The sequence below is a fragment of the Martes martes genome, assembly GCF_963455335.1.
Source record: "Martes martes genome assembly, chromosome: 4".
NCBI lineage: Eukaryota > Metazoa > Chordata > Mammalia > Carnivora > Mustelidae > Martes > Martes martes.
The window spans coordinates 104,951,532-104,977,461 of record NC_137891.1 but is presented as its reverse complement, the minus strand read 5'-3'; the positions used below and the strand labels follow the sequence as shown (position 1 = coordinate 104,977,461).

Below are 25,930 nucleotides of genomic sequence, written 5' to 3'. Positions count from 1 at the left end.
ATTTTTATGATGTCTAGCAGGTACTTAGTGAAATGCATACTTTATCCGATCACATTATTTTGGTAAGTATAGCATATTTCCATGTATTCTGATACAAAACATTTAGACTTCTCTAAAATACCACAGCGGTCTAAGAGATATAGTTGGAGCAAGCTGGAGAACACACGAAATCCTGGACATTACAATTTAGACTTTCACAGTCAGGATCTAGAGATACATAATTTGAGCTTTATTTATGAAGTGTAAGATAAAACATTTCATGTTGAGGTAGTAACATACCAGTTTTCCTCTCTTAAATTCACTAAACCAGCTTCCTGCTTTCTCTTTTGGCCATGATGATATTCTTACCTGTCACAAAGGAACAGGAAGTTAGAAAATAGGTAAAAATTATGAACAGTATTGTTTATGTACGTACCAGTAATTTTCAGTAAGACTAAGATGCCATAGAAGTTTTAAAATAGTCTATCCTGAACTATAGAAAACGAAATAAAGAGCAAAATTTGAGAGAGATCCTGTGAATTCCCACTTAGTGAAAACGGATTCTTTTTCTTCCTGTTTTTTGTTTTTGTTTTTTTTAATTGGCTCAAAAAAAGTCGGAGGGGGGCATAACCTACCGACAGTATAATAAGAGCTGTAGGGGACCTTGGTGGAACTCTTAGGCAAAACCCCTTTGCAAAGGAATGCCTCATAATACCAGCTGGAATCAGCCATCAAGACAAGTACCATCAGTATTTCCTAGTGAAGGGAAGCATCCTGAAAGCATTCAGCCAGTAACTGAGGGTGCCATGCTCTGGAAAAGTCCTTGGCAAGAAGCAAGCCTAATCATCTCCTGTTGGGAAGAATGTTTAGAATCTTCAATAGATCTGCATTTATTGTTTTGCTTTGCAAACATCAGCAAAACATACAGGGATCTAAGGCCTCACTGTAGGGAATTTGAGTTATCAGCGTAAGGGGAGACATTTTCCATGTTCCCTCGTTTCTTTGGGGGCTACAGAAATTTTATTATGCTTTGCCACAGGCCACGTTTGGTTGGGAAACAGAAGTTGTTTTGCCTCCTGCCATTGCTACCCATCCTTTTCTCACAAACTTCACTTCTCCCCTAAAGAGATTAGACACACCTAAAGCTACTTGTCATGCCTTCACGACTTTCTGTGCCTCTGTATGCCCACACCATTTACTAAGAAGAACGTGATTCATTAAAAGATTACAAGCAAAGGTAACATCTATCACCAGAAACTGGAGAATACAATTATGCTAGTGAGAGATCTTTCCCTATATTAGTAATTTGTCTTCATAGCTTTAAAGATAGAACTCAAATATATTGATACTGCTGGGTAAAAATCAAGAAATGTTTTTGAAAAGACTAAACATTTAAAAAATACGCAAATGCAGACAATACTCTTACTTTATGTAAAAGATTATAAATTGTGTATTTCGAACATCATGTACAGCTGTGAGTTCTATCGTGTGGTAATTGGGATGAAGAATCCTATGCATGCACTAAAATTTGAGAATCAGCTGTGCTGTGTCATGGAAAAGCCATAGAATTTTAGAGCACAAGCAGGTGCATAAAGAATACATCTGGGTAAAAGATAAAGGAGAGAAGTATTTGTTAACTCTGTGCATCACTTTGGTGTCTTATTCATGTTTATGCAAATGAAATGCTCTAATTACCCTGTAAGAAAAGCAGATAAATGAAAATATGACAGTATAATTTTCCTGTTTAGTTCAATATTGCAAAAACATGGCAAGAACTGTCAACAGTCACCACCAAAACAGATTGGTACTTACTCCCTCAGATTTTTTGTCTGGATAAATGCAAGTCTCACCACCAGACGTGAAATTACAGTAAACTTTGAAGGAATCTCCTGAGCATCCTTGGTTAGGATCAATCCAATATTCACCTAGAAGTTGAAAAAAAAATGTCTTATACAAATACATGCATAGGAAAAATGATTGCATTAAATATCAAAGTTTCTTAGAGAAATAAAGAAAAATTAATATTGTTGGATCTCTTCCCACGAGAATCACTTTATGTTCCTGGTCATATTGGGGTATGCATTTGAATAGTTAAAGATTGGCCCTTTGTCTTGCCTGCATCAAAGCTTTGCCCATACAGTCTGCCTGGAATACTCTGGTTCCTAGCATGTCTGTTACTTTTAGATTTCAGTTTAAATGTCACCTCCTCAAATATTAACATTCACTTTAGCCATTGTAAGTAAGTTGCATGCATATTGGAATCAGCTAACTTAACCCTAAATCCCATATGTTTTATTTACTACTTAAATCGTCTGAGTATAATAATCACTGTATTTTTCCTTGGTTTATTCATCTGTAACAATGGAGGTGATAGTATCTACTTAGCCTCAGGGATCATACTTTTGCATTACTTTACAGCATAAACTTCTTGTAGTAAATATACCCCTCTTTGAATTAGATCCTAAAAAGTAGGTCTATTTTATATATTTAAATGTAGCTTGCTATTAATGTCATCATCTAATAGATGCAGAGCAGATTTTATTGTGTGAATGACGGTGACCATTAAATTAGTAGTAGATGAGTAAAAATGGTAAGCAGTAGGAATAACAAAATTGTTTTAAAATAATTGACAATATGGTTTTTGTTGCTAACAGCTATTGAGAGATAGCATTGATATACATGTGATGACACTTTGCTTCCCTCCTACCATTTTCTATGCTGCCACTTCATTTAAAATATTAGTTTGAATTATGTGAATCTACTGGTTATTAACTTTTCACATTCCGAAATCTCTAACTGCTTAGCTTGTACTAGAACTCTTAAAAACCCAATACGAATCTGCTTTATCTTTTACTACTATGGTATATAAACAGGAAGAGTACTCTTAATAGTTAATTAGCTTCTACTATATGTCAGATCACTTGAAATATTTATTTAACAAAAACATTTAAATTTTTTCTGATTGCACCTTTTATAGATTCACATCTGGAACCAATTGAAATCCTCAGGAAAAAAGATATATATAAAAAAAGGTTAAAAATCATCCAGGATTGGGGCGCCTGGGTGGCTCAGTGGTTTAAGCTGCTGCCTTCGGCTCGGGTCGTGATCTCAGGGTCCTGGGATCGAGTCCCACATCGGGCTCTCTGCTCGGCAGGGAGCCTGCTTCCCTCTCTCACTCTCTCTGCCTGCCTCTCTGCCTACTTGTGATCTCTCTCTCTCTCTGTCAAATAAATAAATAAAATTTAAAAAAAAAAAAAAAAAAAAAAAAAAAAAAAATCATCCAGGATTTTACCCATCAGAATAACCACTCTTAATGTTTGATATATTTTACAGTTTTTAGAAATTCTGTGGTTTTTTTTTATGTTCTGTTACCTTTTTTTTAATTTTATTTTTTCAGTGTTCCAAGATTCATCTGTGGTATTTTTTATCTTGATTTAATCTGCTAGTATTGCCATTAAATGTTCTTCAAATAACATAATAATAACTTAATTACCAAGACACCTTTGTTCAATAAATTCTGTATACTATGGATACCATGTACAATTTATCTCAAATTTATTCATCTCCTATTTTCACTATCAGGTCCCTAAATCAAGTCACCACAATTTCTTGCCTAGATTAATCCAACAGCTCCTTAACCAGCTTCTTTGGATTCTACCTTGCTTTCTTCCAAATTACTTCAAAGTCATTTTCCGCTTTGCTCACTACTTTTTAGCCATGGAGACATTCAGTTCCGCGAAGACACCAGGACCTTGTCTTCTTCAAGGCTTTCAAAAGACCCACATCCTCTGCCCAGAACACCCTTTCCATTCTTTGCATAACTGACTACCTCTTTATAGGTTTCAGCTTAAATGTTACCTCCTTAAATATTAACATCTTATTTATCCAAAATCGAATCATCCCTTACTTATCTAATCATTTTTTCCACAATATCCATCATAATATGCTATAAATACTACTTATGATTTTGCTTTCTCCATTGTTTGATAATAGTAGCTCAAAGGCATTATTCCTTCTGCATTATCTATGAATCTCTGTCTGAAGAACAGTCCCTGGCACTGTTTAATTAATTAACTAATATTTAATTGCAATTAATTAACACATTGAAGAATTAATAATACTAGTTATTATATGGAAACCACAGGGAACTGTAGCTCACAGTGAACTTTCCATTTTCCAAAATTTACAAAAATTTTTCTTGACTGCTCAGGTTCTAATTAATCATATGTTGTTTTATAACTCAGTACATGTTGTAATCTTTTATATTTGAATTTCAATAATGTATGATTATCTTAGCTAGATCGAAGTCTGAATCATTCTTATAAATCACTGCATTACTACTGAACTGAATATATCTTTTTCACATATACATATTATACATTTGAAGACCTTGGATATTAGTCTGTATGGAACCCTTAGTAGCTACCTGTGTTTTAGTTTCAACAGGCTATGCTTGATTAAGAAAAGATTTTATGACATTCTTCCTTTATGGTGGTGGCTGTTTCTGAATCACATTGAAATTTTCTGTCTGTATTGAATTATTTAGATCTCAGTTACAGCATTCTTATATGATTGACAGAGCAAAATAATATTGTCCCAACAGTAAAAAGAGTGATAAAATATTTACATGTAAAGTGGGAGATTTAAGATGACATAAAGATCTGCCCCTTGTTAGTTTAATAATTAGGTGAGTTTCTTGACTAACTCAAGATACTTGAAACTGTTGCCCTCTCAGGATGGGTATGTAAACGTTTATGTTAAATGGTAGGTATAATAAAATATCTTGATTATTATTACAAATAAATTGTTCACAGCTCGATTATTTGTGGATCCATTACATAAATTTTTGCCCCAAGCTATCCGAATTCTTAAATATTCTATTAACCAAATCATTGCTAAACTGAGAGGTCAAATACGATTCAGTTGTGCTGTTAATCATGTAACTTTACTCATATCAATGTAAAATAACTTAGGTTATAGGATATAAATAATTATATACTAATGTGCACATGCACGCACACAAAAAACCTGTTCTATGATTGTTAGTACAGAGAAAATGCATTTATGTTACCTATAATCATCCAAAAATGGCAAAGCACTCTCTGAAGCAGATCTTAAGTTGCACAGTGTAAATGACTTTTTCTGTCTACAAGATTGGGATGAATAATCATTTGCTTTAGTTTTATTTATTTTCTATATTAAACATTTAACTAGAATTAAAGAGCTGACAGTGCATCGTCATAACTTAGAGGTTCAGTACATTTGCTGTGTCATTATATTATTAACATACCATCTGGGAAGTCAGGATGGCTGAGTTGCAGGTCTTTGCAAGTTCGGGCTGGGTTAGTCTGAGTACCCATTGGAAACTTCATATGTTCGATGTCTTGTTTCAGGGAATTGAGGGAACCAAATATTTCCTCCATTCCATCTGAGTAATCAAGAATATTATCACCTGCATCTGCTTGCATGTTTTCAACATGTCTTCTTGTTTTTTTGGGTGACAAGATTGGTAAAGGCTGAATGACTTCACCAGGTGGACCCTGGGAAAGAGATAATGTGCATGTAATTGCTTCTGAAGATAGAATATTCTGCGTAATTATCACTAGTTATGTCACTGTTATAAGAAATTACAGTTGGTTTAGATTTTCAATGTTTTTCCTATTTTCAATGTTTTCTCTAATTGCTAATATATATATATACATAGACATATATATATACACACACACATATATAGGTAGATAGATATGTAAACTTTGTAAGTTTTTTTTTTTAAATAATCTAGTAGGGATACTAAAGTAGACATCAACTCTGATGATATCTGGAACTTTTTCTACATAAGTAATGTAGCAAAAGATTTGTGTGGACATATGTGCATTACCTGATTATTTATTAATTAGTCCTCATTTACCTGTCTTATCTCCACAACTAGATTTTAGTCTCTGAAGATTAAAACACCATTTTAGGGTTCTTATGCTACTTAATGAGTTGTCTACTGTGCTTGATAATAATTTATATTATGAAACATTAAACTTTTAAAAATACACATTAACTTATTTCAAATACAACTTAAAACTGCATAAATTAAAAAGCTTAAAAAATGCAACCAGACTTGAATTTGCATTTATGGCAAGAGTAGAACTACACCAAATAGTTAAATCCATACTGGTATGGATTGTGTCACAGAAAGTTCTATGTAGAAGTCCTAAGCACCAGTACCATAGAATAAGACCTCATTTTGAAATGAGGTCTCTGTAGATATAATTAGTTAAGTAAATATAAAGGCACTAGGGTGGATCCTAGCCCAATATGACTGGTATCCTTATAAGAAGAGGAAATTTATGAGACACACATAGACAGAAGATGATAGGAAAAGATAGGAGAAGACGGCCATTTATGAGCCAAGGAGAGGACCATGGAACAGACCTTCAGCTCCACAGTCCTCAGAAGGAACCGATGCTTTCCACAGTCTGATCTAGGACTTGTGGCCGCTAGAACTGTCAGACAATACATTTATATTATTTAAGCCACCTTGTTTGTGGTGCCTGTTATGGCAGCCCTAGCAAAGTGGATCTCTCACTTAGTAGTAATGTGAAGCCTGGAAAATGTCAGCATTAATAAATGTTACAAATCGCTATTGCTTTTTGGTTGATCATTATATACAGTAGGAAAACAAATGCCAACTATCTAAACTCTTGTCTTTATTCCTAGTGTGGTCAGACATATGTATATCTTTGTGGCATACAATCAATTGCTTTCATAAAAATGTGACATAAAAAAGTAAGTCATTTTCTTGAAAAACAAATAAAAACAAGATTATCATAATATATAGTTAATGTATCTTTATATATTCAATTATAAGAAAACTTTGGCATGGGGACCTGATTACATAATATAGTCGCTATTTCCTAGAAAAATCAGCACTTTGACAAAATGCCTTTTTTTTCATCCTTCTTATAAATTCAGAGAAATCGCTGGCAGTCTCAGGACGCTAACTGCCAGCACATCAGTCTTGTTACTCTGCACTTACCGGAGGCCCAGGAGGCCCTGGAAGACCACTGTCACCCTTCTGGCCGGCAGGTCCCTGTGTGGGGGTGGTGGGGGGAAAGGAACAAGATAAATGAAGAACAAGGCATTTGAGTGGACTTCCCTGAAAAACGAAAACCCAAAGGCAAAAGTACTTACGGCAGAGCCCTTGGTACCCTTTGGACCTTGAGGGCCCTAGAAAAAAGGCAAAGGCAAAAGGGCAGATAAAAATCTGGAGAATTCATGACTCTTTGGTCTATTTACAAGTTTACTTTATAAAATTCTTTTGTCTCGCACTTACTGGTAAGCCTGGAGGACCAGGTGGACCTATGGGACCAGCAGGACCCGGAATTCCCTACAGAGAGAATCATCCAAATTAGAGTTTTCCTCAGCCAGTTTTTGCATAACATTAGTGCATAACAACACATCTGCAGGGTTTTGATTATGCAGAAATATGTAAGAATAGCCTAAAACTTTTCATTCTGAATCTAAGAAATAACCTTTGCAAGGTAATCTGTATTTTTTTTTTCCCCATTTGCTTCTATGTCTGTATCTTTATAGATATAAAGCAGCCTTCAGAATAATGACTTGTATGTTTTGGAAATTCGATAAATTTCTGTGTAATTAACTACTGAACTGTAATTTTTCTATTTCTAACTTGTCATGTTTTTAATTTATTACTTTAAGATTAAGCAAATTTCTTTTTGAAAACATCATTGACTTAAAGAGATTAAAGATACTCTAAATCACTCCCTTGGTCGTGTTTAATGGAATGTGCATGTGTGCAAGTGTGTGTGTGTGTGTGTGTATACACGACTGGAAAGGAGTAGGAGAATAATTTTTATCTTTACTCACCCCATCCCCCTTTGCTCCTGGAGATCCTTGAGTTCCAGGGAGTCCTCTGTCACCCTTTTCACCTTGTTCGCCTGGAGGACCAATCAGGCCAATTAAACCCGGATGTCCCTTTAGAAGGCAGAGAAAAGAAATTTAACAATATATAAATTACAACCATCTACTAAACTATAATCATAAAATAATTGCACACTAAGTTTACGAAACATAAAAGCAAAAAAAAAAAAAAAAGAAACTAACCTTTTCTGAATGATATAATGGATTAAGAACCCGCTTTTCTCTTACCTAACAGGATCATTTACTGCTTATATCAAGGGAGACTTTTATTGGTGGGGAGGAATTTTAGGAAACAGAATGCTTTCTAAAAATATCACCTTCAGTGTTTCATTTACTTAAAATGAACTCTCTACTAAGAATTATTTCATGATGAAAGAACTGAAAACTCATTATTTTAATAAGCATATTTTATATGAAATGATTTCTAATTTTCAGAAATTCTATAGTCTTTAAGAGACATTTGGAGATTTAAAAATAATCCAAAAAACATTAATGGCATTCTAAAAAGGCTTATTTTCTTTAATTATTTGGTGTAACGCAGCATACATTCTGGAAGATCAAATTACTACTTCAAAGGTATTATAGCTTAAATTTTTCATTTTCATGTTTAAAAACATGAAAATGGGCATTTTGTTATTCCATCTGTTTATTTTCTGAAGGGTTATTTTAGTATAACCATATGCTTTCTCCATATGGTTCCAACAAGGGGACATTGAAAAAACATAACACTGAATTCTGATACATTTTTCACTATGACTTTGTATATTTTCTCTCCTCTAAATTCATCTGGGAAGCAGAGGATTGGCAGTTTTTTCCTTGGTTAGAAGGACAAAGATATTCTTTGAAATTTCCTTTTGAGTCATTTTAATCTGAAAAATTATTTTCTCTGCCATTAGAATGTCAAAATTGTAGTAATATGTGTTTTTTTCTCTCACCTTCTCACCCTTGGAGCCGGGGTCGCCTTTGAGACCAGGTAAACCAGGAGGTCCCTAAATAATAAGAAATAATAAACATACATAGAGTAGGTATGAGTTAGAGAATCATATTACTACCCACAGGGCAAGTCTGGTTTTGGTAATATGACAGAGTTCAAAAATAATTAATAATGATTAGTGCTTACTCTTCAGGATTCAAAATAATTTTGCTTGTTTAAAACTCCATGGCTTAATATTTAACCACAATTATAAAGGATCCTATCAACAGGTGTGACCACAGAAATGTGGAATTAGAAACAAGACTTGGTTGTATGGTCTTTAAACTAAAAAAGGATAAATTTTTAAATACAGTAATTTTAGAAGAAGGGATTTCCAAATTATACACCAAATCAATCAAATATTCGGTTGTCAAATACATTACAAGGTCAAATATATTACAGTATTTCCTGAAAAGTTTAAAAAAATCCCAAAATATTTTTGACAGTCAACTGACCTTTGATAACCACTTTTCCTAAGCAAACTCAAACAGTATTTTTAACTGTAATTCCTGCAGAATCTTTTATATAAATTATTTGTAAATTTAATAATAAAAAAATTAGCTTTTTCATATAAACATCTTTATTTTACCAATTAACCATTTTATGGTCCAAGGATAACACATTTATCTATTTATGCTAAATTATATTTTTATGAAAATCATGGCATGACTTCATCAACTAATTCTTAGTTCTGACCCCTGCCCATGGAATTATTCATATTAATGACTTTGTAACAAACATTTTTATATAAAAATCAGTGTACCCCATATCGAAGGTAATACAAAATATGACCCATGTTCTGAAATTAATGACAAATGAAACTGCCAAGAGTTTCTGTCAGAAGAAGTGGAAATGACAGTAAAAGATGGTTAGTAAGGATGTGATTGATGAAATCAGAGTCAAGATAAGGCTACAAAATGTAGGTCACTACTACCAGCAGTAGTAAGCCTGCAGAAAAACAAAGCGAAATATTTCTACAGTTTCTCTATGAGTTTGAATTATTTATATCGAATTGAATTTTAAAATTATAGTTTCAGTAACAATTTTTAACAAGGCACTTAGGAAGTGAATTGTTTTAACTTTTACCAAACTATACCTTTGTATATAGATACTATTGTATCTTCTTCAAGGCTACCATGAGCAATTTTTTTCCTCCCTACCCAGACACTTTGAATCTTCCATGTGAAAGAGCACGTTAAGTCTCAGTTCATCATTTTTGTGAATTTAAAGTATTAAGAGCCGTGGATCTGATCCAAGTAGTATGATGTAATTTAAAAATTATGGGCTCAGAATAGGATAGACTTGGGATAGAAGCCAGCCTCTCTTATTAGCAATTTAAATTAGCTAACCAAAAAGAGCTTCAGTTTTCTCATCTATAAATCGAGGATTATAATTCCTGTCTCCTTAGATTGAATAGATGAGCCTTTTGGATTCCTTAATTACTCACATCTGTACCTTAAACTGAATCCCTGATCATCAGGGGAAAATAAGGATAGGATTCGTACAAATAGTACAGTGTAACAACAATATTTAGGACCAATATTTATTATATATATTTATCTTTGTTTTAATTTATGGAAGAATTCGAAATTCTCTAAGTATATTGATATAGAAGGGGACAATTTCCCTACATCATTCCATTACCAATAGATATAAATTATTTTCACGTGCAATTTTAAAAGTGAATGTGCCTAATAATGTTCTTTTTAAAAAAGATGTTATTTATTTATTTGACAGAGGAAGAGAGAGCACAAGCAGCGAGAGCAGCAGGAGAGAGAGGGAGAAGCAGGCTCCCCACTGAGCAAGGAGCCCTACGCGGGGCTCGATCCCAAGACCCTGAGACTGTGACCTGAGCTGAAGGCAGAGGCTTAGCGCATTGAGCCACCCAGGCATCCCTAATAATATTCTTCTAACAAGGAGAAAATTATTAATTCTCAGACATAAATTTATGCTAATTCAGTTTAGACTTTCTTTTGTATAAAAATAATCATGCCACTTTGTTAAAACCCTTACAGACAAAAAGTAGATGACAAAGATATTGCCAAATTTACTTCTAAGTATATTCTAAGGCTGGGTTTGAAAACCGAACTTTCATCTTATTTACTAACACCCTATCAGAGTGGATCTCAAAGTGTCGTCCTCAGACCAGCAGCAATAGCATCATCTGTGAACTTTTTACTAGAAAAGCAAATTCTTGGGCCTCACTCAGACCAACTGAATCTGAAATTCTCGAGTTAAGAGACCAGGGATCTGTTTCATAAGTTCGATACTCATTACACTTTGAGAGAGATAGTTCTGTGGCGTTAGGTCCCAAACCAGGTTGAATCAATATGCAAATCAGAACAGCAAAAAAAATCTCATTTATGTTAAAATAAAAGTATTACCTATTTAGTTCTACTAGTTTAATAATTTTTAAAGTAAGGGAATATATTTCACATCTACTATTCTCTGATTTTATCAGAAATGCATGATGAATCATGAGGAAAATAATGTTTCCCTATAGCACATTTTAAAAGGAATAATATCAATGAGTAATGGAATCACTTAAATAATTTCTTGAAACCATGTCACCCTCAGGATAAATGCCAAAGACGTTACATGTTAGAACAAGGTGGCATAAAAAAGTATGAAAAAAATGGTTCTAGTAAAAACATAGCTGCATGAAAGAACCATATGCTTGTACCAGTAGTAGAAACCTTTTAAGAATATTGGTTTAACCTGACATAATGTCAATTAAAAGTAAATACATTCTCCAGACTAAAAATACAAAACTATGTGCAGGCTAGATTTTTTTCTTTCTTCACTTCTCATTCTACACTCAAACTTTTTTAGGTGTATGATATACTTTACAGAAATTTTGCTCTAAGTGGGAGATCTGGTAGGGATGCTGCTTGCCAAACATCAATATTCTAATCACTGCTTCATTCAGAGTCTCAGGTCTAACCACCCATTAGTTGGGTGACCTTGGATCTATTGCTTACTATCTCTGAGCTTCACTTATGAAGGTACTCTAATAGTAACAACTGTATCACAGTATCGTAATAATGAAAGAGAAATCAGACCTACAAAAGTACTATATAAACAATGCAGTAGAGCATTTTTTGAAAAGTTACAGTTCTCAATCAGCCTTCTCACCACATTCTTATAGTATAAGCTAAAATGGCAAAATAGGAGGAGGAAAAGGAAAAGAAGAAGAGGAGGAAGAAGAGAAAGAGGAGGAGGATGAAGGTGAAAATATACTGGAATTCTAATCACTCAGGCTTAATGCGAAATATACTAGACATTGTGTTCATGCATTTTAAATCATTTCTATAAATGTACATAAGAGAGCTAGAGGAAATGAGGATTAATTCCTCTAAGCTAATAATTTCTTATGAACTTGCAAACATTATCTGAGGGCAAATTTACCAAGCAAAATCAGTTTTTTATCATTTTCATCAGGTGGAAATAGAAATTGGTAAAGTTATGATATTGATAGCAGTTATAAATAACGCTCTGAACTTGGACATATCAAAAATATCAATTCTGCATATGAAAATGTTATTCTAAGTACATATTTTCTATTTCCTATTTAGGATATTGCAAATTGAAAAACCCTAGGGAAATACATAATTCATAAGTAATAAGTGAAAAGGAAAACAAGGATAATACATCCTTAAGTGTCTAGAATATACAATCAAACATTTTCCCCTGCAGTATTATGCTTTACAGAATATTTGCTTTGATATGCATCTCAAAACTCTAGTGCACTGAAGTTTAAAGAAACTGTAGATCCCACACTTTATTTAGAATGCAATATTGTGAAATAATATTTAATTTGGTGAAAAGCAAATGCTTTACTATTTAAACCTGGTGAATCATTTTGGAATGCTACGTATCTCAACACTGCCTACAGATAGTTCAAAGGTAGCATTAAAAAAAAAAATCAAACTGCATTCAGTAAGCCATCCTACCATTTTTTTAGGCACTTATGGTTTGAAAAATAATGCTATCAGATATTTTATTTATCAGTATGTGAAAAGAAGGAATGCCTGATTATATTCTGGTAATTTTTTATCTCTTTTTCTTGTTGACTACCTGAAAATTTGATTCAACTTAAAAAATGCTTTTATTATTCTTTATATAATCTCATCATTGTCCTTAGCTTTCTGTTAGCTCTCATATGTACTAGTTAATCTATCCTCGGTTCCATATGGTGATTCTAAATATATATGTACATAAATTCATGCATTTATAGAAGTTTAATTTTTACTATGAGAAATGTCTAACTTTTAAAGTGAAAAATAAATACTGTACCATATCTGAACTCTAGTAGAGCAGATTACAGAGTGGGCAAGGACCAAACACGTATCATTTTAAAAGTTTTAAAAGATCTGTTTTACTCTCATCCCGAAGAATTTCCATTCCAAAGGTTAACATAGATTCGTATATAAAATACCTATAAAATACCATTATAAGTAAAGTCAGTGTATAAGGAAGTGTATAAATGCTCTCTGATAAAACAAAAAGCCAGAGGAAAAGGCATGGCATCCACACCGCTGAACGCTCTGTTAAAGCATGATCATCTACCTAGGTAGCTGGCTATCTGGAGTGATGAAGGCACATTAAGTCCTACTTACTGAACAGCTAAGTTGTATTTAAAAGTTGGGGGAAGGGAATGTTGGGTGGTATTGTCTGACTAGTGGACCCTACAGCAGGAAGTTTCAGGCAGCTTCTAGAAGGGCAAAAGAGACCCAACAGGTAGCTGCGGAAATACGGTGATAAACAGGTTTCTGAAACGTGTGCAGACTTGGATGTGCATGTGAATATATTTATAATTATAATGAGGAAAAACACATTATGGAGAGAATATTCAGATGAATTTCACATGGATTAATTTCAGAGACGAATGCAAATTTGTATGAGTTTTGAAATCTCTTATTTTTACCTCCCACATTTTTAAGCCTTCCATGCACATTTAAGCCTCTTTTTTTCTTCCTTTAATAATCTTACCATACTTCTGAGGAGGGAAAGGTCCCCAGAGGAAAGAGCATTTTAACAGTCCTACTCTGACTACAGTTAGCATTCTCTGCTTGATTCTATTATAGTACTTACCTACTTTATACTCTAACTGCTGTAAGCATAATTTATTTATTGGTCCTTTTCATTTGCTTTAACAATCAGTGTCTTTCAAACAAAAATTTAGTTACTTTGTTTTAAGTAAACTCTACCCCCAATGTGGGGCCCGGACATAGAACCCCAAGATAAACAGTTACATTCTGTACAGACTGAGCCACCCAGGCACCCCAAATTTAGTTACTTTTCAACTAAAAACATGAAATTGTTTATTTTTCAGAACATCATTTCGTTCTATTAATAACTCTTTATTTGGTGCTCCTAGTGCCAATTAATGGTCTAAGTGTTTTATGTATAACTTATTTAATTAACATAAGAATCCTATGGGGTAGGAGATATTAATATCCATATTTAATTCATTTAAACTTCATAATATCCCACGAGATAGATGTTACTGATATTCTAATTTTACAGATGAGGAAACTAAAGCTAAATAAATAAATAAATAAATAAATAGCTTTCCTAAAGTCCAGCACGTAAGTGGTAGTGTTTGTTTTTGAAACTAGGGAACTTGCTTGAGAGTCAATGACCTTAACCATTAACCATAATCAAAAATTTACACTAAAATAATTTGTTCTTAGCTGAGTTGCAAAGCTCATTAAATTGCCATAAAAAGCATCCTGAAGATGGTTTCTCCGCCCATCCTCACTTCATGAGAACCAGCTAATTTTCATTAAAATTTTCATTAAAATTAAATATCATCAAACGAATTGATGAAATTAAAACTTTAAATCTCATTAAAATTAAATATCGTCAAACTAATTGATGCTATGAAAAAGCTACAGTCTATTCACATTATAAGTCCTCTCTGATAAAAAAAAAAAAAAGGAGCCAGAGAAAGGCATGGTACCCATACTGTTAAATTCAGATGTTTTTCACTTCACTCTGCCTAAAAGGGTTTGCGTTGTTCTGCCCCTTGCTCGGTAAACTCGCATTTACCTAAGAGTCAAAAATATAAACTTTTACAAGCTGGAGTCAGGTGGTATGTCTGATGGTTTTATTTTTAATATTATCGGAAGGAAATCTTCAGCATGATGTTTTTTATTTCATCTGGAGAAAGGTCAGAATACTTATTGGAAAATCTGAAATAACAAGAAAAAAATCTCTGGCAAATTTTAAGGTGACATTAAGGCGAATTATTTTTTTTTTCCAGGCTCTGACTCTTCAGTTAGGAGTTTACCATAACTAAGGAGAATATTCCCTATATAGTGGCACAGAGGTGGAGCCCACTGGGCTTCAGCCAGGTCCCTGTTCTGATGCTAATGGAGTCATGTGCAGATTTGATAATCTCCTGCTTAAGGTCACTCAAAATTTGATAACTTTTATCCTCACACAAAAATAAATGATCTTTAACTTTTCAGTAAAAGTTAAAAAAATTATCTCTGTAACATGAAATATTTGCTTTATTTTGTGACATTTTTACTAAAAGGAATGGCCAAAATTCCTCCACAATAATTAAGGTTATGAATCCCAGTTTTGATGGCATTCTGGGTACGTAATATATTCATGATAAGAGGTATTTTTGTAAAATGTAAATTGCTCTACAGAAGCATTTGACTATTTGAACCAACATGCATCACACTTGCATAATGCTGTAGGTATTATTTAGCTATTTTGATTAATCCCTTTACATACAACTATTTTTGGACAATGAATTTCAAATGCCTCTACAATAAAATAGAATCTGTCACTAGAAAAAATGATTTTTTATTACAGTTTTTATTTGTTTATTAGAGAGAGAGAGCACAAGTAGGCAGACTGGCAGGCAGAGGAAGAGGGAGAAGCAAGCTCTCCACTGAGCAGGGAGCCTGATGATGTAAGGCTAGATCCCAGGACCCTGGGATCATGACCTAAGCTGGAGGCAGACTCTTACCAACTGAACCACCCAAATGTCCCCAGAAAACAATGATTTTAAAGGCAAGACTTAGATTCTCACTTCTGCCTAGGTTCTGTAGCGGGTTTAGCCTTGGCTCCTGTAATGAACTCCCATCTATGAACAGTGTATGCTGGTCAGTTAAATGCTCTGTTGCATAGCTCAAGCATTTTTGCACATAGGGTTTATGATAGTAACCAAACTTCAGTTGTAATAATTATGCCTTTCTTCACTAATGGAGGTTAATGTTTTATCTTTCAGCCTCTATGACTCATGAAAAGAACAATTTATTTGGTGAAGGAATCACTATGTGCCTGTGCCAATGTCATTCTTTTAAATGAAGTGCCAGGAAACTAAGTGTAATTGCATGCATTTGGGGGAACTGTCCAGATTTGGAAAAGAACTGGCTGGACCATTAGTGGCATTTTATTCAGAGTGGAATTTTTTTTTTTTTTTTTTTTTTTTATCCAAAGGACATAAGAAAGGAAAGATCTGATCAAGTGGCATATTTTCCAAATAACCTATCATTGAGGATTACTTTCCCCTTTTTAAGTCTAAGTAGTACACTTCCTTGAATATTGTACAAAATATAAACTAATTTATAAAATAAAACTTCAGAAATTCTAGCTTATAAACAATTTTGTTTCTGGATTTCTCCCTTTCTAAATAACAAAAGATCATACTTACCATGGGACCAGGAGGCCCATCTTGGCCTGCAGCTCCAGGGAGACCTTGTTCCCCCTATAGAAAATAAATGTAATTGATTTTTTAATTAACAAAAGCATAGATTTTTTTTTAAATTTCAGTTTTGGAAATCCAAAAAGAGAGAAAGCAAAAACATTACTTATGCATCTCATCATATGCAGAACATCTACAAATGTTATGAGCAATTCTTAATCTTTTTACATTGTGTATGTCTATACAGATGTATGTATAGAAACGGTACATCTTTGAATTCTTAGGGTTCAGTTTCTATTCTGCCTTTCTATGTTGGAATTTCACTTTGCGCTTATTAAATAAATGACATATTTAAGTATTTGAAAAGTATCTGGCTTTAATTCCTGCATAATATTTACTGAATTCCCATAAAACAGCCACACAATACCTTACGAAATGATGCTGACATGCACATTTTCATTCGTAATTTTTTGGGGGGGAAATAAAATATTTTCAAAATGGCATCTTTTAGCAGAGATGCTCACCACCGGGCCAGGGATGCCCCGAAGACCCTCTGGACCGGGTTTTCCAGCAGGTCCCTGAGGGCCAACTGGGCCAGTTTTTCCAGGAGGACCTTCAGCACCTGCTTCTCCCTGTTAGAAAATAAAATGTGTGAACACGTTGATAATGAGAAAAGATATTTTTTATGTGATTAAAAGTACTGAAATAGATGCTGTTCAATGTATCCATAAGACGTTCAAATATATATTTTACCTTAGCACCTTTTTCACCTTGTCTTCCCTCTGCACCTGCAGCTCCGGGAGGACCCTATAAACAGAAAATTGCACTTAAAATACATATTGCATATAAAACTAACATAACTGAAGACTTTTTCACAAATACTCCAGTTTAAACTGTAACATTGTCTAATAAATTGTGGCTGTCTACAGCTATTTAGTTTAAAACACAAGGAGAAAAATCAAAACCCTTTTATATAAAACCTTGCAGTTAGAATATTAGAAATAAATGATTGACAGATAATCATATCAGTGTAAAGAAACAGTAATTTTTTTAAGAAATACTGTTGGCTTAGTCACACTTACTGTGTTAAATACTCAGGTATCATTTTTTATGTTGTATAATTTAGAATTAGTTGCATGTATTAGATTTCCCTTCCATCCTTTAATGTGTTTTAAGATGGGCTCCTTTCTCAATCTTAGAACATCCATATGTTATGTATTCTTATAGGATCATGTCCAAACTAGGGCAGTGCACATTTAAAATCTTGACTGTCAGCAGAAATTTTATTCTCATTTTCCGGAACTATGCAATTCACATAAATGAGTGACATAAAAATACTTATCACTTTTTAAAATCTAGTATTAGAGCAAGAGCAGAAAAAAAAAAAAATCTTCGCACTCCATACGTCATCCAACAGCTTAAGAGAATATTCTGGTGTTTGCCTGACTTCTGCGTAGCTGCATAGATTGCTATGGAGAGATGCTAATTACTAATCTGTTTAAAGCTATTTGTAATATTACTCCTCGACTATATACGTTATCCTTGTAAGAAAGCTGTCAAATCCAACTTTCTATAGTTCTTTTTTTGTTAGCTTTGTGACTTTTAACAATTTATTAGTATTCCTGAATTTCCATTCTTTCAACCATAAAATATTATCAATAAAAATCCTCTTGCTACAGAATTGTTGTTAAATTTAAATGAGATAACACATGTAAAAGTATTTTTCAAGCTTTCCAGTGTAGCGGTATCAAATGCAGATATGGAATCTGGTGCTTAAGAGCATAAAGCCTAGACCCAGACTGTCTGACCTCAAATCTTGGCTCTGCCACTAATTAGTTCTGTGATCTTTAGAAAGTTATATACCATGTCAGAGCTTCAGTTTACTTCTCTGCAAAAGGCACAGAATAATAAGAACTATTTCCCAGAGTCATCATAAGAACTCAGTGAGCTGAGAAACGTAAACGGCGTATAACAGCACCTGGGACATAAAAACACACTGAGCAAACATTGGCTATTGTTACTTTTGTTACTAAGATTATTAATTTTTTTATAAAATGTTTCACCTATATTTTTCACCATGTTGGCAACCTGAGACTCAGATCAAACAAAAGAGACTCTCAAAACACATTTGTAGACACCATGTCAACAAATTACTTTTTCCATGCATGCTGATTATAATACCTGAAAAATACAAATTCCATGTTTGAAACTACTTGTTTTAATTGGAAAACTGTGAGTTGGCTAAAAAATAGATTTACCATGATCCTGTAATATAAAATTAGATTTTGAAATCTGATATTCCTATTTCCTTCTTACATTTACATAGTCATCTGTGAAATATAAAGCATGATATTTCTAAATCTTATAATAAAATGAGGAGAAATCATTTATAATATGAACCTAACATTCAAGGTATCAAAGAAATCACCAAGTTTTCAAGCTAAATAGGAGATGTTATAATTATCATTATATCTAAATTTTGTTTCTATTAATTACATTGCATCCTCACACCATTTCTTAGTAACTTCCAAATCAACAAAAGCCGGACACTTGGGTTAAGAGCCCAATAAGAACACAATACAATGCTTTTGACCTCTAGAACTACCCTCAATATACATTTGCAATAATTTATTCTAAGACACATAAAATTTACAATTTTATTATAAAATATTTCATGTCCACTAATCAACTGAATTTTTACCATTACTTAACAAGCATTAAGATTCAATCTAATTTTGAAATTTTCTGCACAAATTCAAACATAGGTACAGTCTGAAAGAGAAACTCTATTATCTCTAAGAAATTACATTTCATTTTCCCCCAGACTCTCCTGTTTTCTACCTGTTTACTTCAATTTTTGCAATGAATCGTACTCAAAATCAGCAACCGAGATTGAGGTTGGAGGTTGGGGAGAAGAGTGGAGATGGTGTTAATTGGTGAAAATAAGGTTAGGTAGAAGGATGACTTTCTCTTTTCCAGAAGCCATATTAATATGCTAATAGTGAGCACATGCTAGCCTTTCAAATGGTCTTTTAAATCCACGTTTGAAATGAGTATCAGGCACTTCATCAAAATCAGAGTATTCTGTGAATTCATTTATCTCAGAAAGAATCAATGAATACAACATTGGTCATTATTTTCTCAATATCGTCACTGTAACGCCATACATGATCAGGCACATATTGTGCCTCAGTCCAAAGGAAGAAATGTTCACATTCTGAAACAGTCTGTTGAGGCAGCAGCATTATGTTAACAATAATATATTCTTAAAACTTAAACTCTTCTGGGGTCGCCTGGGTGGCTCAGTTGTTAATCATCTGCCTTCGGCTCAGGTCATGATCCCAGGGTCCTGGAATCCAGCCCCACGTCGTCGGGCTCCCTGCTCAGCAGGAAACTGCTTCTCCCTCTCCCACTCCCCCTGTTTGTGTTCCTTCTCTATCTGTGTCTCTTTTTCAAATAAATAAATAAAATTAAAAAAAAAAACCTTAAGTGCTCCTTTTTAATTTCATATTATTTATGCAAGAGGATTTCTGCATGCAAGCAAGCATCAGCTTCAAATAACTCCTAGTGTTAAAATGTTGTCATAAATTATTTTGGTGTGATATTTAAAATATTAACATATGCAAACCTAAACAACCATAATGACTGTGATTTTGGAAGTAGAAATTATTTTCCTTATTCTATGAAGCTTTTTCCTTAAACTAGTGGCATCCAGGTATGCAGTCTTCTCAAAGGATTGCATTTACACACATGAACATTACAGAAGATTTATAAATATCTAGATCTTTAAAAAAGCAAGTCATCAGCTCTCTAAAAATGTAACAAAAATAATGCTTTTACTGCAAGAGAGAAAAGAAAATCTGAGTTTGAAGAGCTTAGAGAATCTAAACACAAGTAAACTATAACACAAACACAAAATTGTGATTCAAATAGTTTCTCCATCCCGAAAAAATTTTCTCCCCTCTTTGAATGAACGCCTGATATCTGTCATGGGCGGAAATCCATATTAAATGGATTTTCTCTGTTCTTTATCTCATTTTTCCCATTTTCATTTCTTTCTCTCTCTCTTTTTAGTATTTTATTTATTTGTCAGAGAGAGAGAGGATGCAGGAGTCGATCTCAGGATCCTGGGATCATGACCTGAGCTGAAGGTAGATACAACTGACGGAGCCATCCAGACATCCTTATTTCTTATATTTTTTTCCAGATGGCGCAGATTCTTTTTTAAGAAAGACAGGGATAAAAAGAGATAAACACACTTTTTCTAGAATAGAAAAAAAAATCAATAATGCGTAAGGACAAATTTTCATCTTAGTCATTTATTTCTCATGTATTTGCATAAACAGATGGTCAAGGACTTAATCTAGCAAACTACTGGCTGTAATTTCGTAAACTAATGACTGTTCTTATTGGAAAATGCCTCCTAGAACATGAGACAATAAAACAGACTCCAGTTAATTTTCTACCAGTAAACACTGTTACACAGGATTTTTCACCATGAGAAATATACTTTATATAAAATGCACAGTTTAAGCCTCTCTCCACTATTCACATTTTACAATATTATTCTAGAATTTATCTATTCTTCCATTCATGTAAAAAATATTTAAATTGTCCTCATGTGACAGAAATGTGCTATGTGTGGATAATACACAAAAAACAAAAACAAAAACCCCTGTGAAATCCCAAGTGTAGTTATGAAGATAGACATCAAAATTAACAAAGACAGTACATTACAAAATATGCGAAGATGATGTAGGTGTATAAAATAGGCGCAATTGTTCTAATTTGACAGTAGGGAAGGCTTTCCTAAGAATCTAATCTTTGATATGAATCTTTGTGTGGGTAAATGTGGGAGGGATGTTTCCTTCTAATACTTTATCTTTTGACCATCCACATTCATACATAAAAACATAGGGATGGAAAGAATATATAATAAGAATAAATGCACATAGATAATAAGAACCTATATACATTATACAGGGTGTGTGTGTGTGTGTTGTGTGTGTGTGCATACACAAACATATATATATATAGCTTTCTCTGTATTTCTACCAATTAATAACATCAATTATTTTAATTTTTTATTGTGAACTTTCCTATGGCAATATGAGCTAGAGTCTTTAAAATTCCATTTAACAGGTAAATTTTGTGCATTTTGTAATGTTTGAATTATTTTAGCGACCTCTAGGAGTTTTTTCAATAAAAGAGCATGGAGCTAGTTCTTGGTTTCAAATAGCTATAATGATGGCTTGAGATTAAAATTCCATGGTTTATTGACACAAACTGTACAATCTTCCAGTGCCTTAAGGAAACGTACATTTATTTTCCCGTATTACAAATACATGACAGAATGTACATGTACTACAAATGACAACTTAATTTTCCTACTTGTTCAATAACAGTTAGAATCTTGTTTCTCAGTATCACTGCCACTTGCAACACTCTGATCAATATTCTATTAGGAAGGTTTATTATCATTTACTCATCCATCTAGAAAGTTTTAATGGCATTCAGACTGCAGGCAAAAATAGGCAAGAGATCTCAAAAATCATGTTACACTTTGTAATTACTTTCTAAGAATAACAGCCCAATGGTTGTTTTGTAATACATTTTTTTTCTACCAAGACCATGCTTTGGGTCTGCCAAGAACAACAATAACAACAATAAAAGCAAAACAAAATAATAAGAATCTTATCTAGAATGTTGTTAGAATATAAGTAGGGGGAAGAAGGAAGGCAAAAAACACCACTTGGTCAGTGAAGAGAAAATCATATTCAGAGAAGATGTTTAATATAGACTAAATTCATTTCTGGCAAAGACAAATGTTTGTAAATATTGACTCGAATTCATATTGCTGAGGGACAAAATTAAAATCTGTTAGTACAATATGTAAATGAGGATGTGTAGTATGAAAATCCCCCTAAAACAAAGCTACCTTTAGAAAACAACAGTGATCCCAGGTCTCTGTGCCTTTGCATTAATTACTGAAAGGGAGATGAACCTAAGAAATGTACTTTGTTTTCAGGGAGGTCAGAAAATAAACTAAAGGTGATGCAGGGAACAATGTATGTTGATATAAATGCTGCAAGAAGCAGGTCAGCAGACATGGTTTTATTATGAAAATAGTACAATCATAAGAAAAAGACAGTTCAAGTGAATCTCCTAGGATCTACCGGAGGAAGGATTTTTAACAAGATCTCTTTATTTCCATTTTCCTGTCATCTTTTGTTAAAATCCAGCCATGTTCCCAAATCAGAGAAGCTTGATAAGGTAAAGCAAGCTAACAGTACTTGCAAACTGATTCCTGAGCTCTCTCTGTTTATATCTGCATTCAGGTTTTTACCATGTTTTTAGCTAGTATTAGACTTTGGCATTCCATCTCCCTCTACTGCCCCAAGAATTGAAGTTCAGGGTTCCATCCATCTTTTGTAACAGCCTCCATCTGTATGGAGGGGAGACCTTAGCACAGAGAAGTAGGAAACTACTTCTCATTGTGACAGATGAAATCTGTTGAAGTGTATTCTATTTTAATAAGAATTTTGACAAATGTAAAAAATTACCCTGTTCTCCATGACTTACATCTTTCAGCATCATTGTAATGTGCTGCCTACAGCTTAAGAATACTATATAAGTTTATATACACAGTAGATAATGAGTGGATGTTTCAAATAAAGAATTTTAAAAACTTACTCTTTTTCCAGGAGGACCTGGTGGGCCAGCTTCACCAGATGGGCCAGGAGGACCCTATAAAATGTGAAAAATGCCTTTTAAGCAATTAAGCATCATTTTACGGCTCACAACATTTTTCTACATTTGGACTGAAACCAAACTTTTTTCTTAACTCCCCACATCCACCTTTCCTGGATAATCTCATTGCTGTTTCAGGTACCTAGGCTCTCTCTAGATACCTATTATTAGAGCTAGTAAATTCAGATGGAAAACTTTTCTACAGCTGGAAGAAAGTGCATCAAACTCCTACTTCAAATTGTTCCTTTAAAAAGTGCTAACTTTTATCTGACAAACATTCAGTAGACATACTAATGAAGAGAATCGTATGATTAATAACTTTACTCATATTACATACATTTGTGAAACCATAAAATTGTTACCTTTCAATTTCTTCTTGTACGGAACTAGCATTTCTATGCCAAGGAGTACTCAGCACATTGGAATAGATAAGTCCTATCAACACAGAATAAGCCTACAAATATCCAGTGGAGATGGCTCTAGAGACATGGTTGTGTTAGGGGTGAGATTTGTTTGGTTCTTACTTAACTTTGTGCCTTCCTTTACCTCTCTCTAAATTACCATAAGTGGCCAAAGCCCCTACTGAGTCATTCTCAAATTAAAAAAAAAAAAAAAATAGTAACAGTCCAATACAATGCTGAATTCATTTAGATTAGTAATTGCAATACAATCATGCTAATGGGAGGCTGATAACATAGCTGTCTTCATTTCAGGCTTATTTGTGTTTTTAAAATAACTTTTTATTTAATACAAGTAGATAGCTGTATTTGACATAGTATGACAAAATCATTACTATGGCACTACCACATTTTTTATTATGAAGGATACTTACATTTCTTAAATCACATCAAGTAAGAAACTCCATTTAAGTTTGACTTTGAACTGAAATTCACATATAACTGATAATCCTTTCAGAAAAATGTGTACCCACATAGCTATGCTTTTGAAAGGCTGATTTTTTTTTTTTAAATGTCTTGAGACTATGTAAAGATCTAATAAAAATAGTGTGCTTACTTACCGGTTGACCAGGATCTCCATCTTCACCCTTGTCACCGCCAACGCCATCTTGACCCTATCATAGGCAATAGAAAGTGATCCCAGATATTTCTCACTGTGAGTTCACTTTCATTAAAACAAAAGGTATGATATATTCTCTGACTCCTTGAGATAAATCATTACAAAATGGACAAATAGAAGTATTACTAAACTCTTTCAGTTGTATTTTAAGGATTGTGGTACCTCTCACTCTTTCGATAAAGATTTGTGAAACTGCCACCACATTAAACTTAAAATACATTATGCTGTTAATATAAGAAAAGAAAGAGGATGTAATTAGGATACAAGGCTAGTGTATCCTTGCACCATGAACAAATACGGCACACTATGAGACAGGATTTACAGCGTAGGAGAAACTGAAATAATAGCAATGCTGCTACTCAGATAGTTTGTACAACCCAGCAAAGTCTGGAAAACTAACCCAAATGAAGAAAATAATCATGCAACAGAGGTCTAATTGCCTTCAGCTATAAAGATTTAATTATTGTAGTCGTGATTATGGTTTACATTTTCTTTTCCTTTCTGTTTTTGGGGGATCTACTGAAGTAATCAAGAACTTCCTTTAATTATTAATAATAGAGACAATGGAACCACCATATCAAAATAATTCCTTTCTTTTCCCATAATACTTACTGCAGGGCCAGGTTCCCCAGGAGGACCAGGATCTCCAGGAAAACCAACAGGACCCTAGTACGATGTTTATAAAAGAAAGAAGATAAATAAAAATATTTTTTATAAAGTCATGATATTCTGATGTTTAAGAGATAAGTCATGGCAAAACCATATGCAAATATTTCCCTTCTTCCACTAGAAAAAATGTTAAAAATAAAATTAATGGACAATGCTAATGGATATATGTAATGATGAAGAGTCAGCTTCACCAGATATGGGCCAGAGTTTCATGATTTCTAACCTTTCTATAAAAGCTGCTACATGGCTTTGACATAGATGCCACTGTAAGGGGGACCAAGCTCACTTACCGGGTTACCCTTCGGGCCATCATCACCTGGTGGTCCCTTAGCACCAGGAGGTCCAGCAGCACCAGGTGGGCCAGCTTCTCCTTTCTCTCCTCTTTCTCCTTTGGGGCCCTACAACCATGTCAGAAAAAGAGTAATTGTCTTATAAACTTTAAATCAGAATTTCTTAACCTCAGCATATTGGATCAGGCAACTCTGGTGTGGGGACGGAGGAGGGGCTGTCCTGTGCTTTGCAAGATGTTTAACAGCATTCCTGGTCTCCACTAATTTGATCCCAGCGTGTGACATCAAGAGTGACATTCCACCATGTGTGATGTCCAAGAATGTCTCTAGACATTGCCAAATGTGTTTGGGGACCAAATTCACTCCAGGTTTGAACCAATCTACATTAGAATGAATACTATTTTAATACAATTCATCCATGTTTGTTTGATGTAGCACAGTTTGTTTCTTTTGTGAACAGTCCATCAAAAAATGTATAAACATCTTATAGTTTTAATGTTCTAACTTATGTCTAACAAATGTCATTTTTTTTCAATTTCCATGCAAGTCAAAACATGCACAGGATATCCAAAATTATTACATAAAAATGTTCTG

The 25,930-nt window shown here is 33.7% G+C and overlaps 1 protein-coding gene across 1 annotated transcript in view; it reads right to left on the bottom strand.

The window, feature by feature from the left end:
- Positions 1-25,930, bottom strand: part of COL11A1 (collagen type XI alpha 1 chain) — a 195,472-nt gene that overhangs the window by 4,256 nt on the left and 165,286 nt on the right. The window contains exons 51-65 of the mRNA XM_080802136.1: positions 25,337-25,444; positions 24,990-25,043; positions 24,319-24,372; positions 23,244-23,297; positions 17,304-17,357; positions 17,075-17,182; positions 16,560-16,613; positions 8,847-8,900; positions 7,858-7,965; positions 7,304-7,357; positions 7,162-7,197; positions 7,007-7,060; positions 5,270-5,519; positions 1,792-1,904; positions 280-348 (exon numbers count right to left, since the gene is read on the bottom strand). Coding sequence (XP_080658262.1) covers positions 280-348; positions 1,792-1,904; positions 5,270-5,519; positions 7,007-7,060; positions 7,162-7,197; positions 7,304-7,357; positions 7,858-7,965; positions 8,847-8,900; positions 16,560-16,613; positions 17,075-17,182; positions 17,304-17,357; positions 23,244-23,297; positions 24,319-24,372; positions 24,990-25,043; positions 25,337-25,444 — 1,224 coding nt within the window. The remainder of the gene's footprint in view (positions 1-279; positions 349-1,791; positions 1,905-5,269; positions 5,520-7,006; positions 7,061-7,161; positions 7,198-7,303; positions 7,358-7,857; positions 7,966-8,846; positions 8,901-16,559; positions 16,614-17,074; positions 17,183-17,303; positions 17,358-23,243; positions 23,298-24,318; positions 24,373-24,989; positions 25,044-25,336; positions 25,445-25,930) is intronic.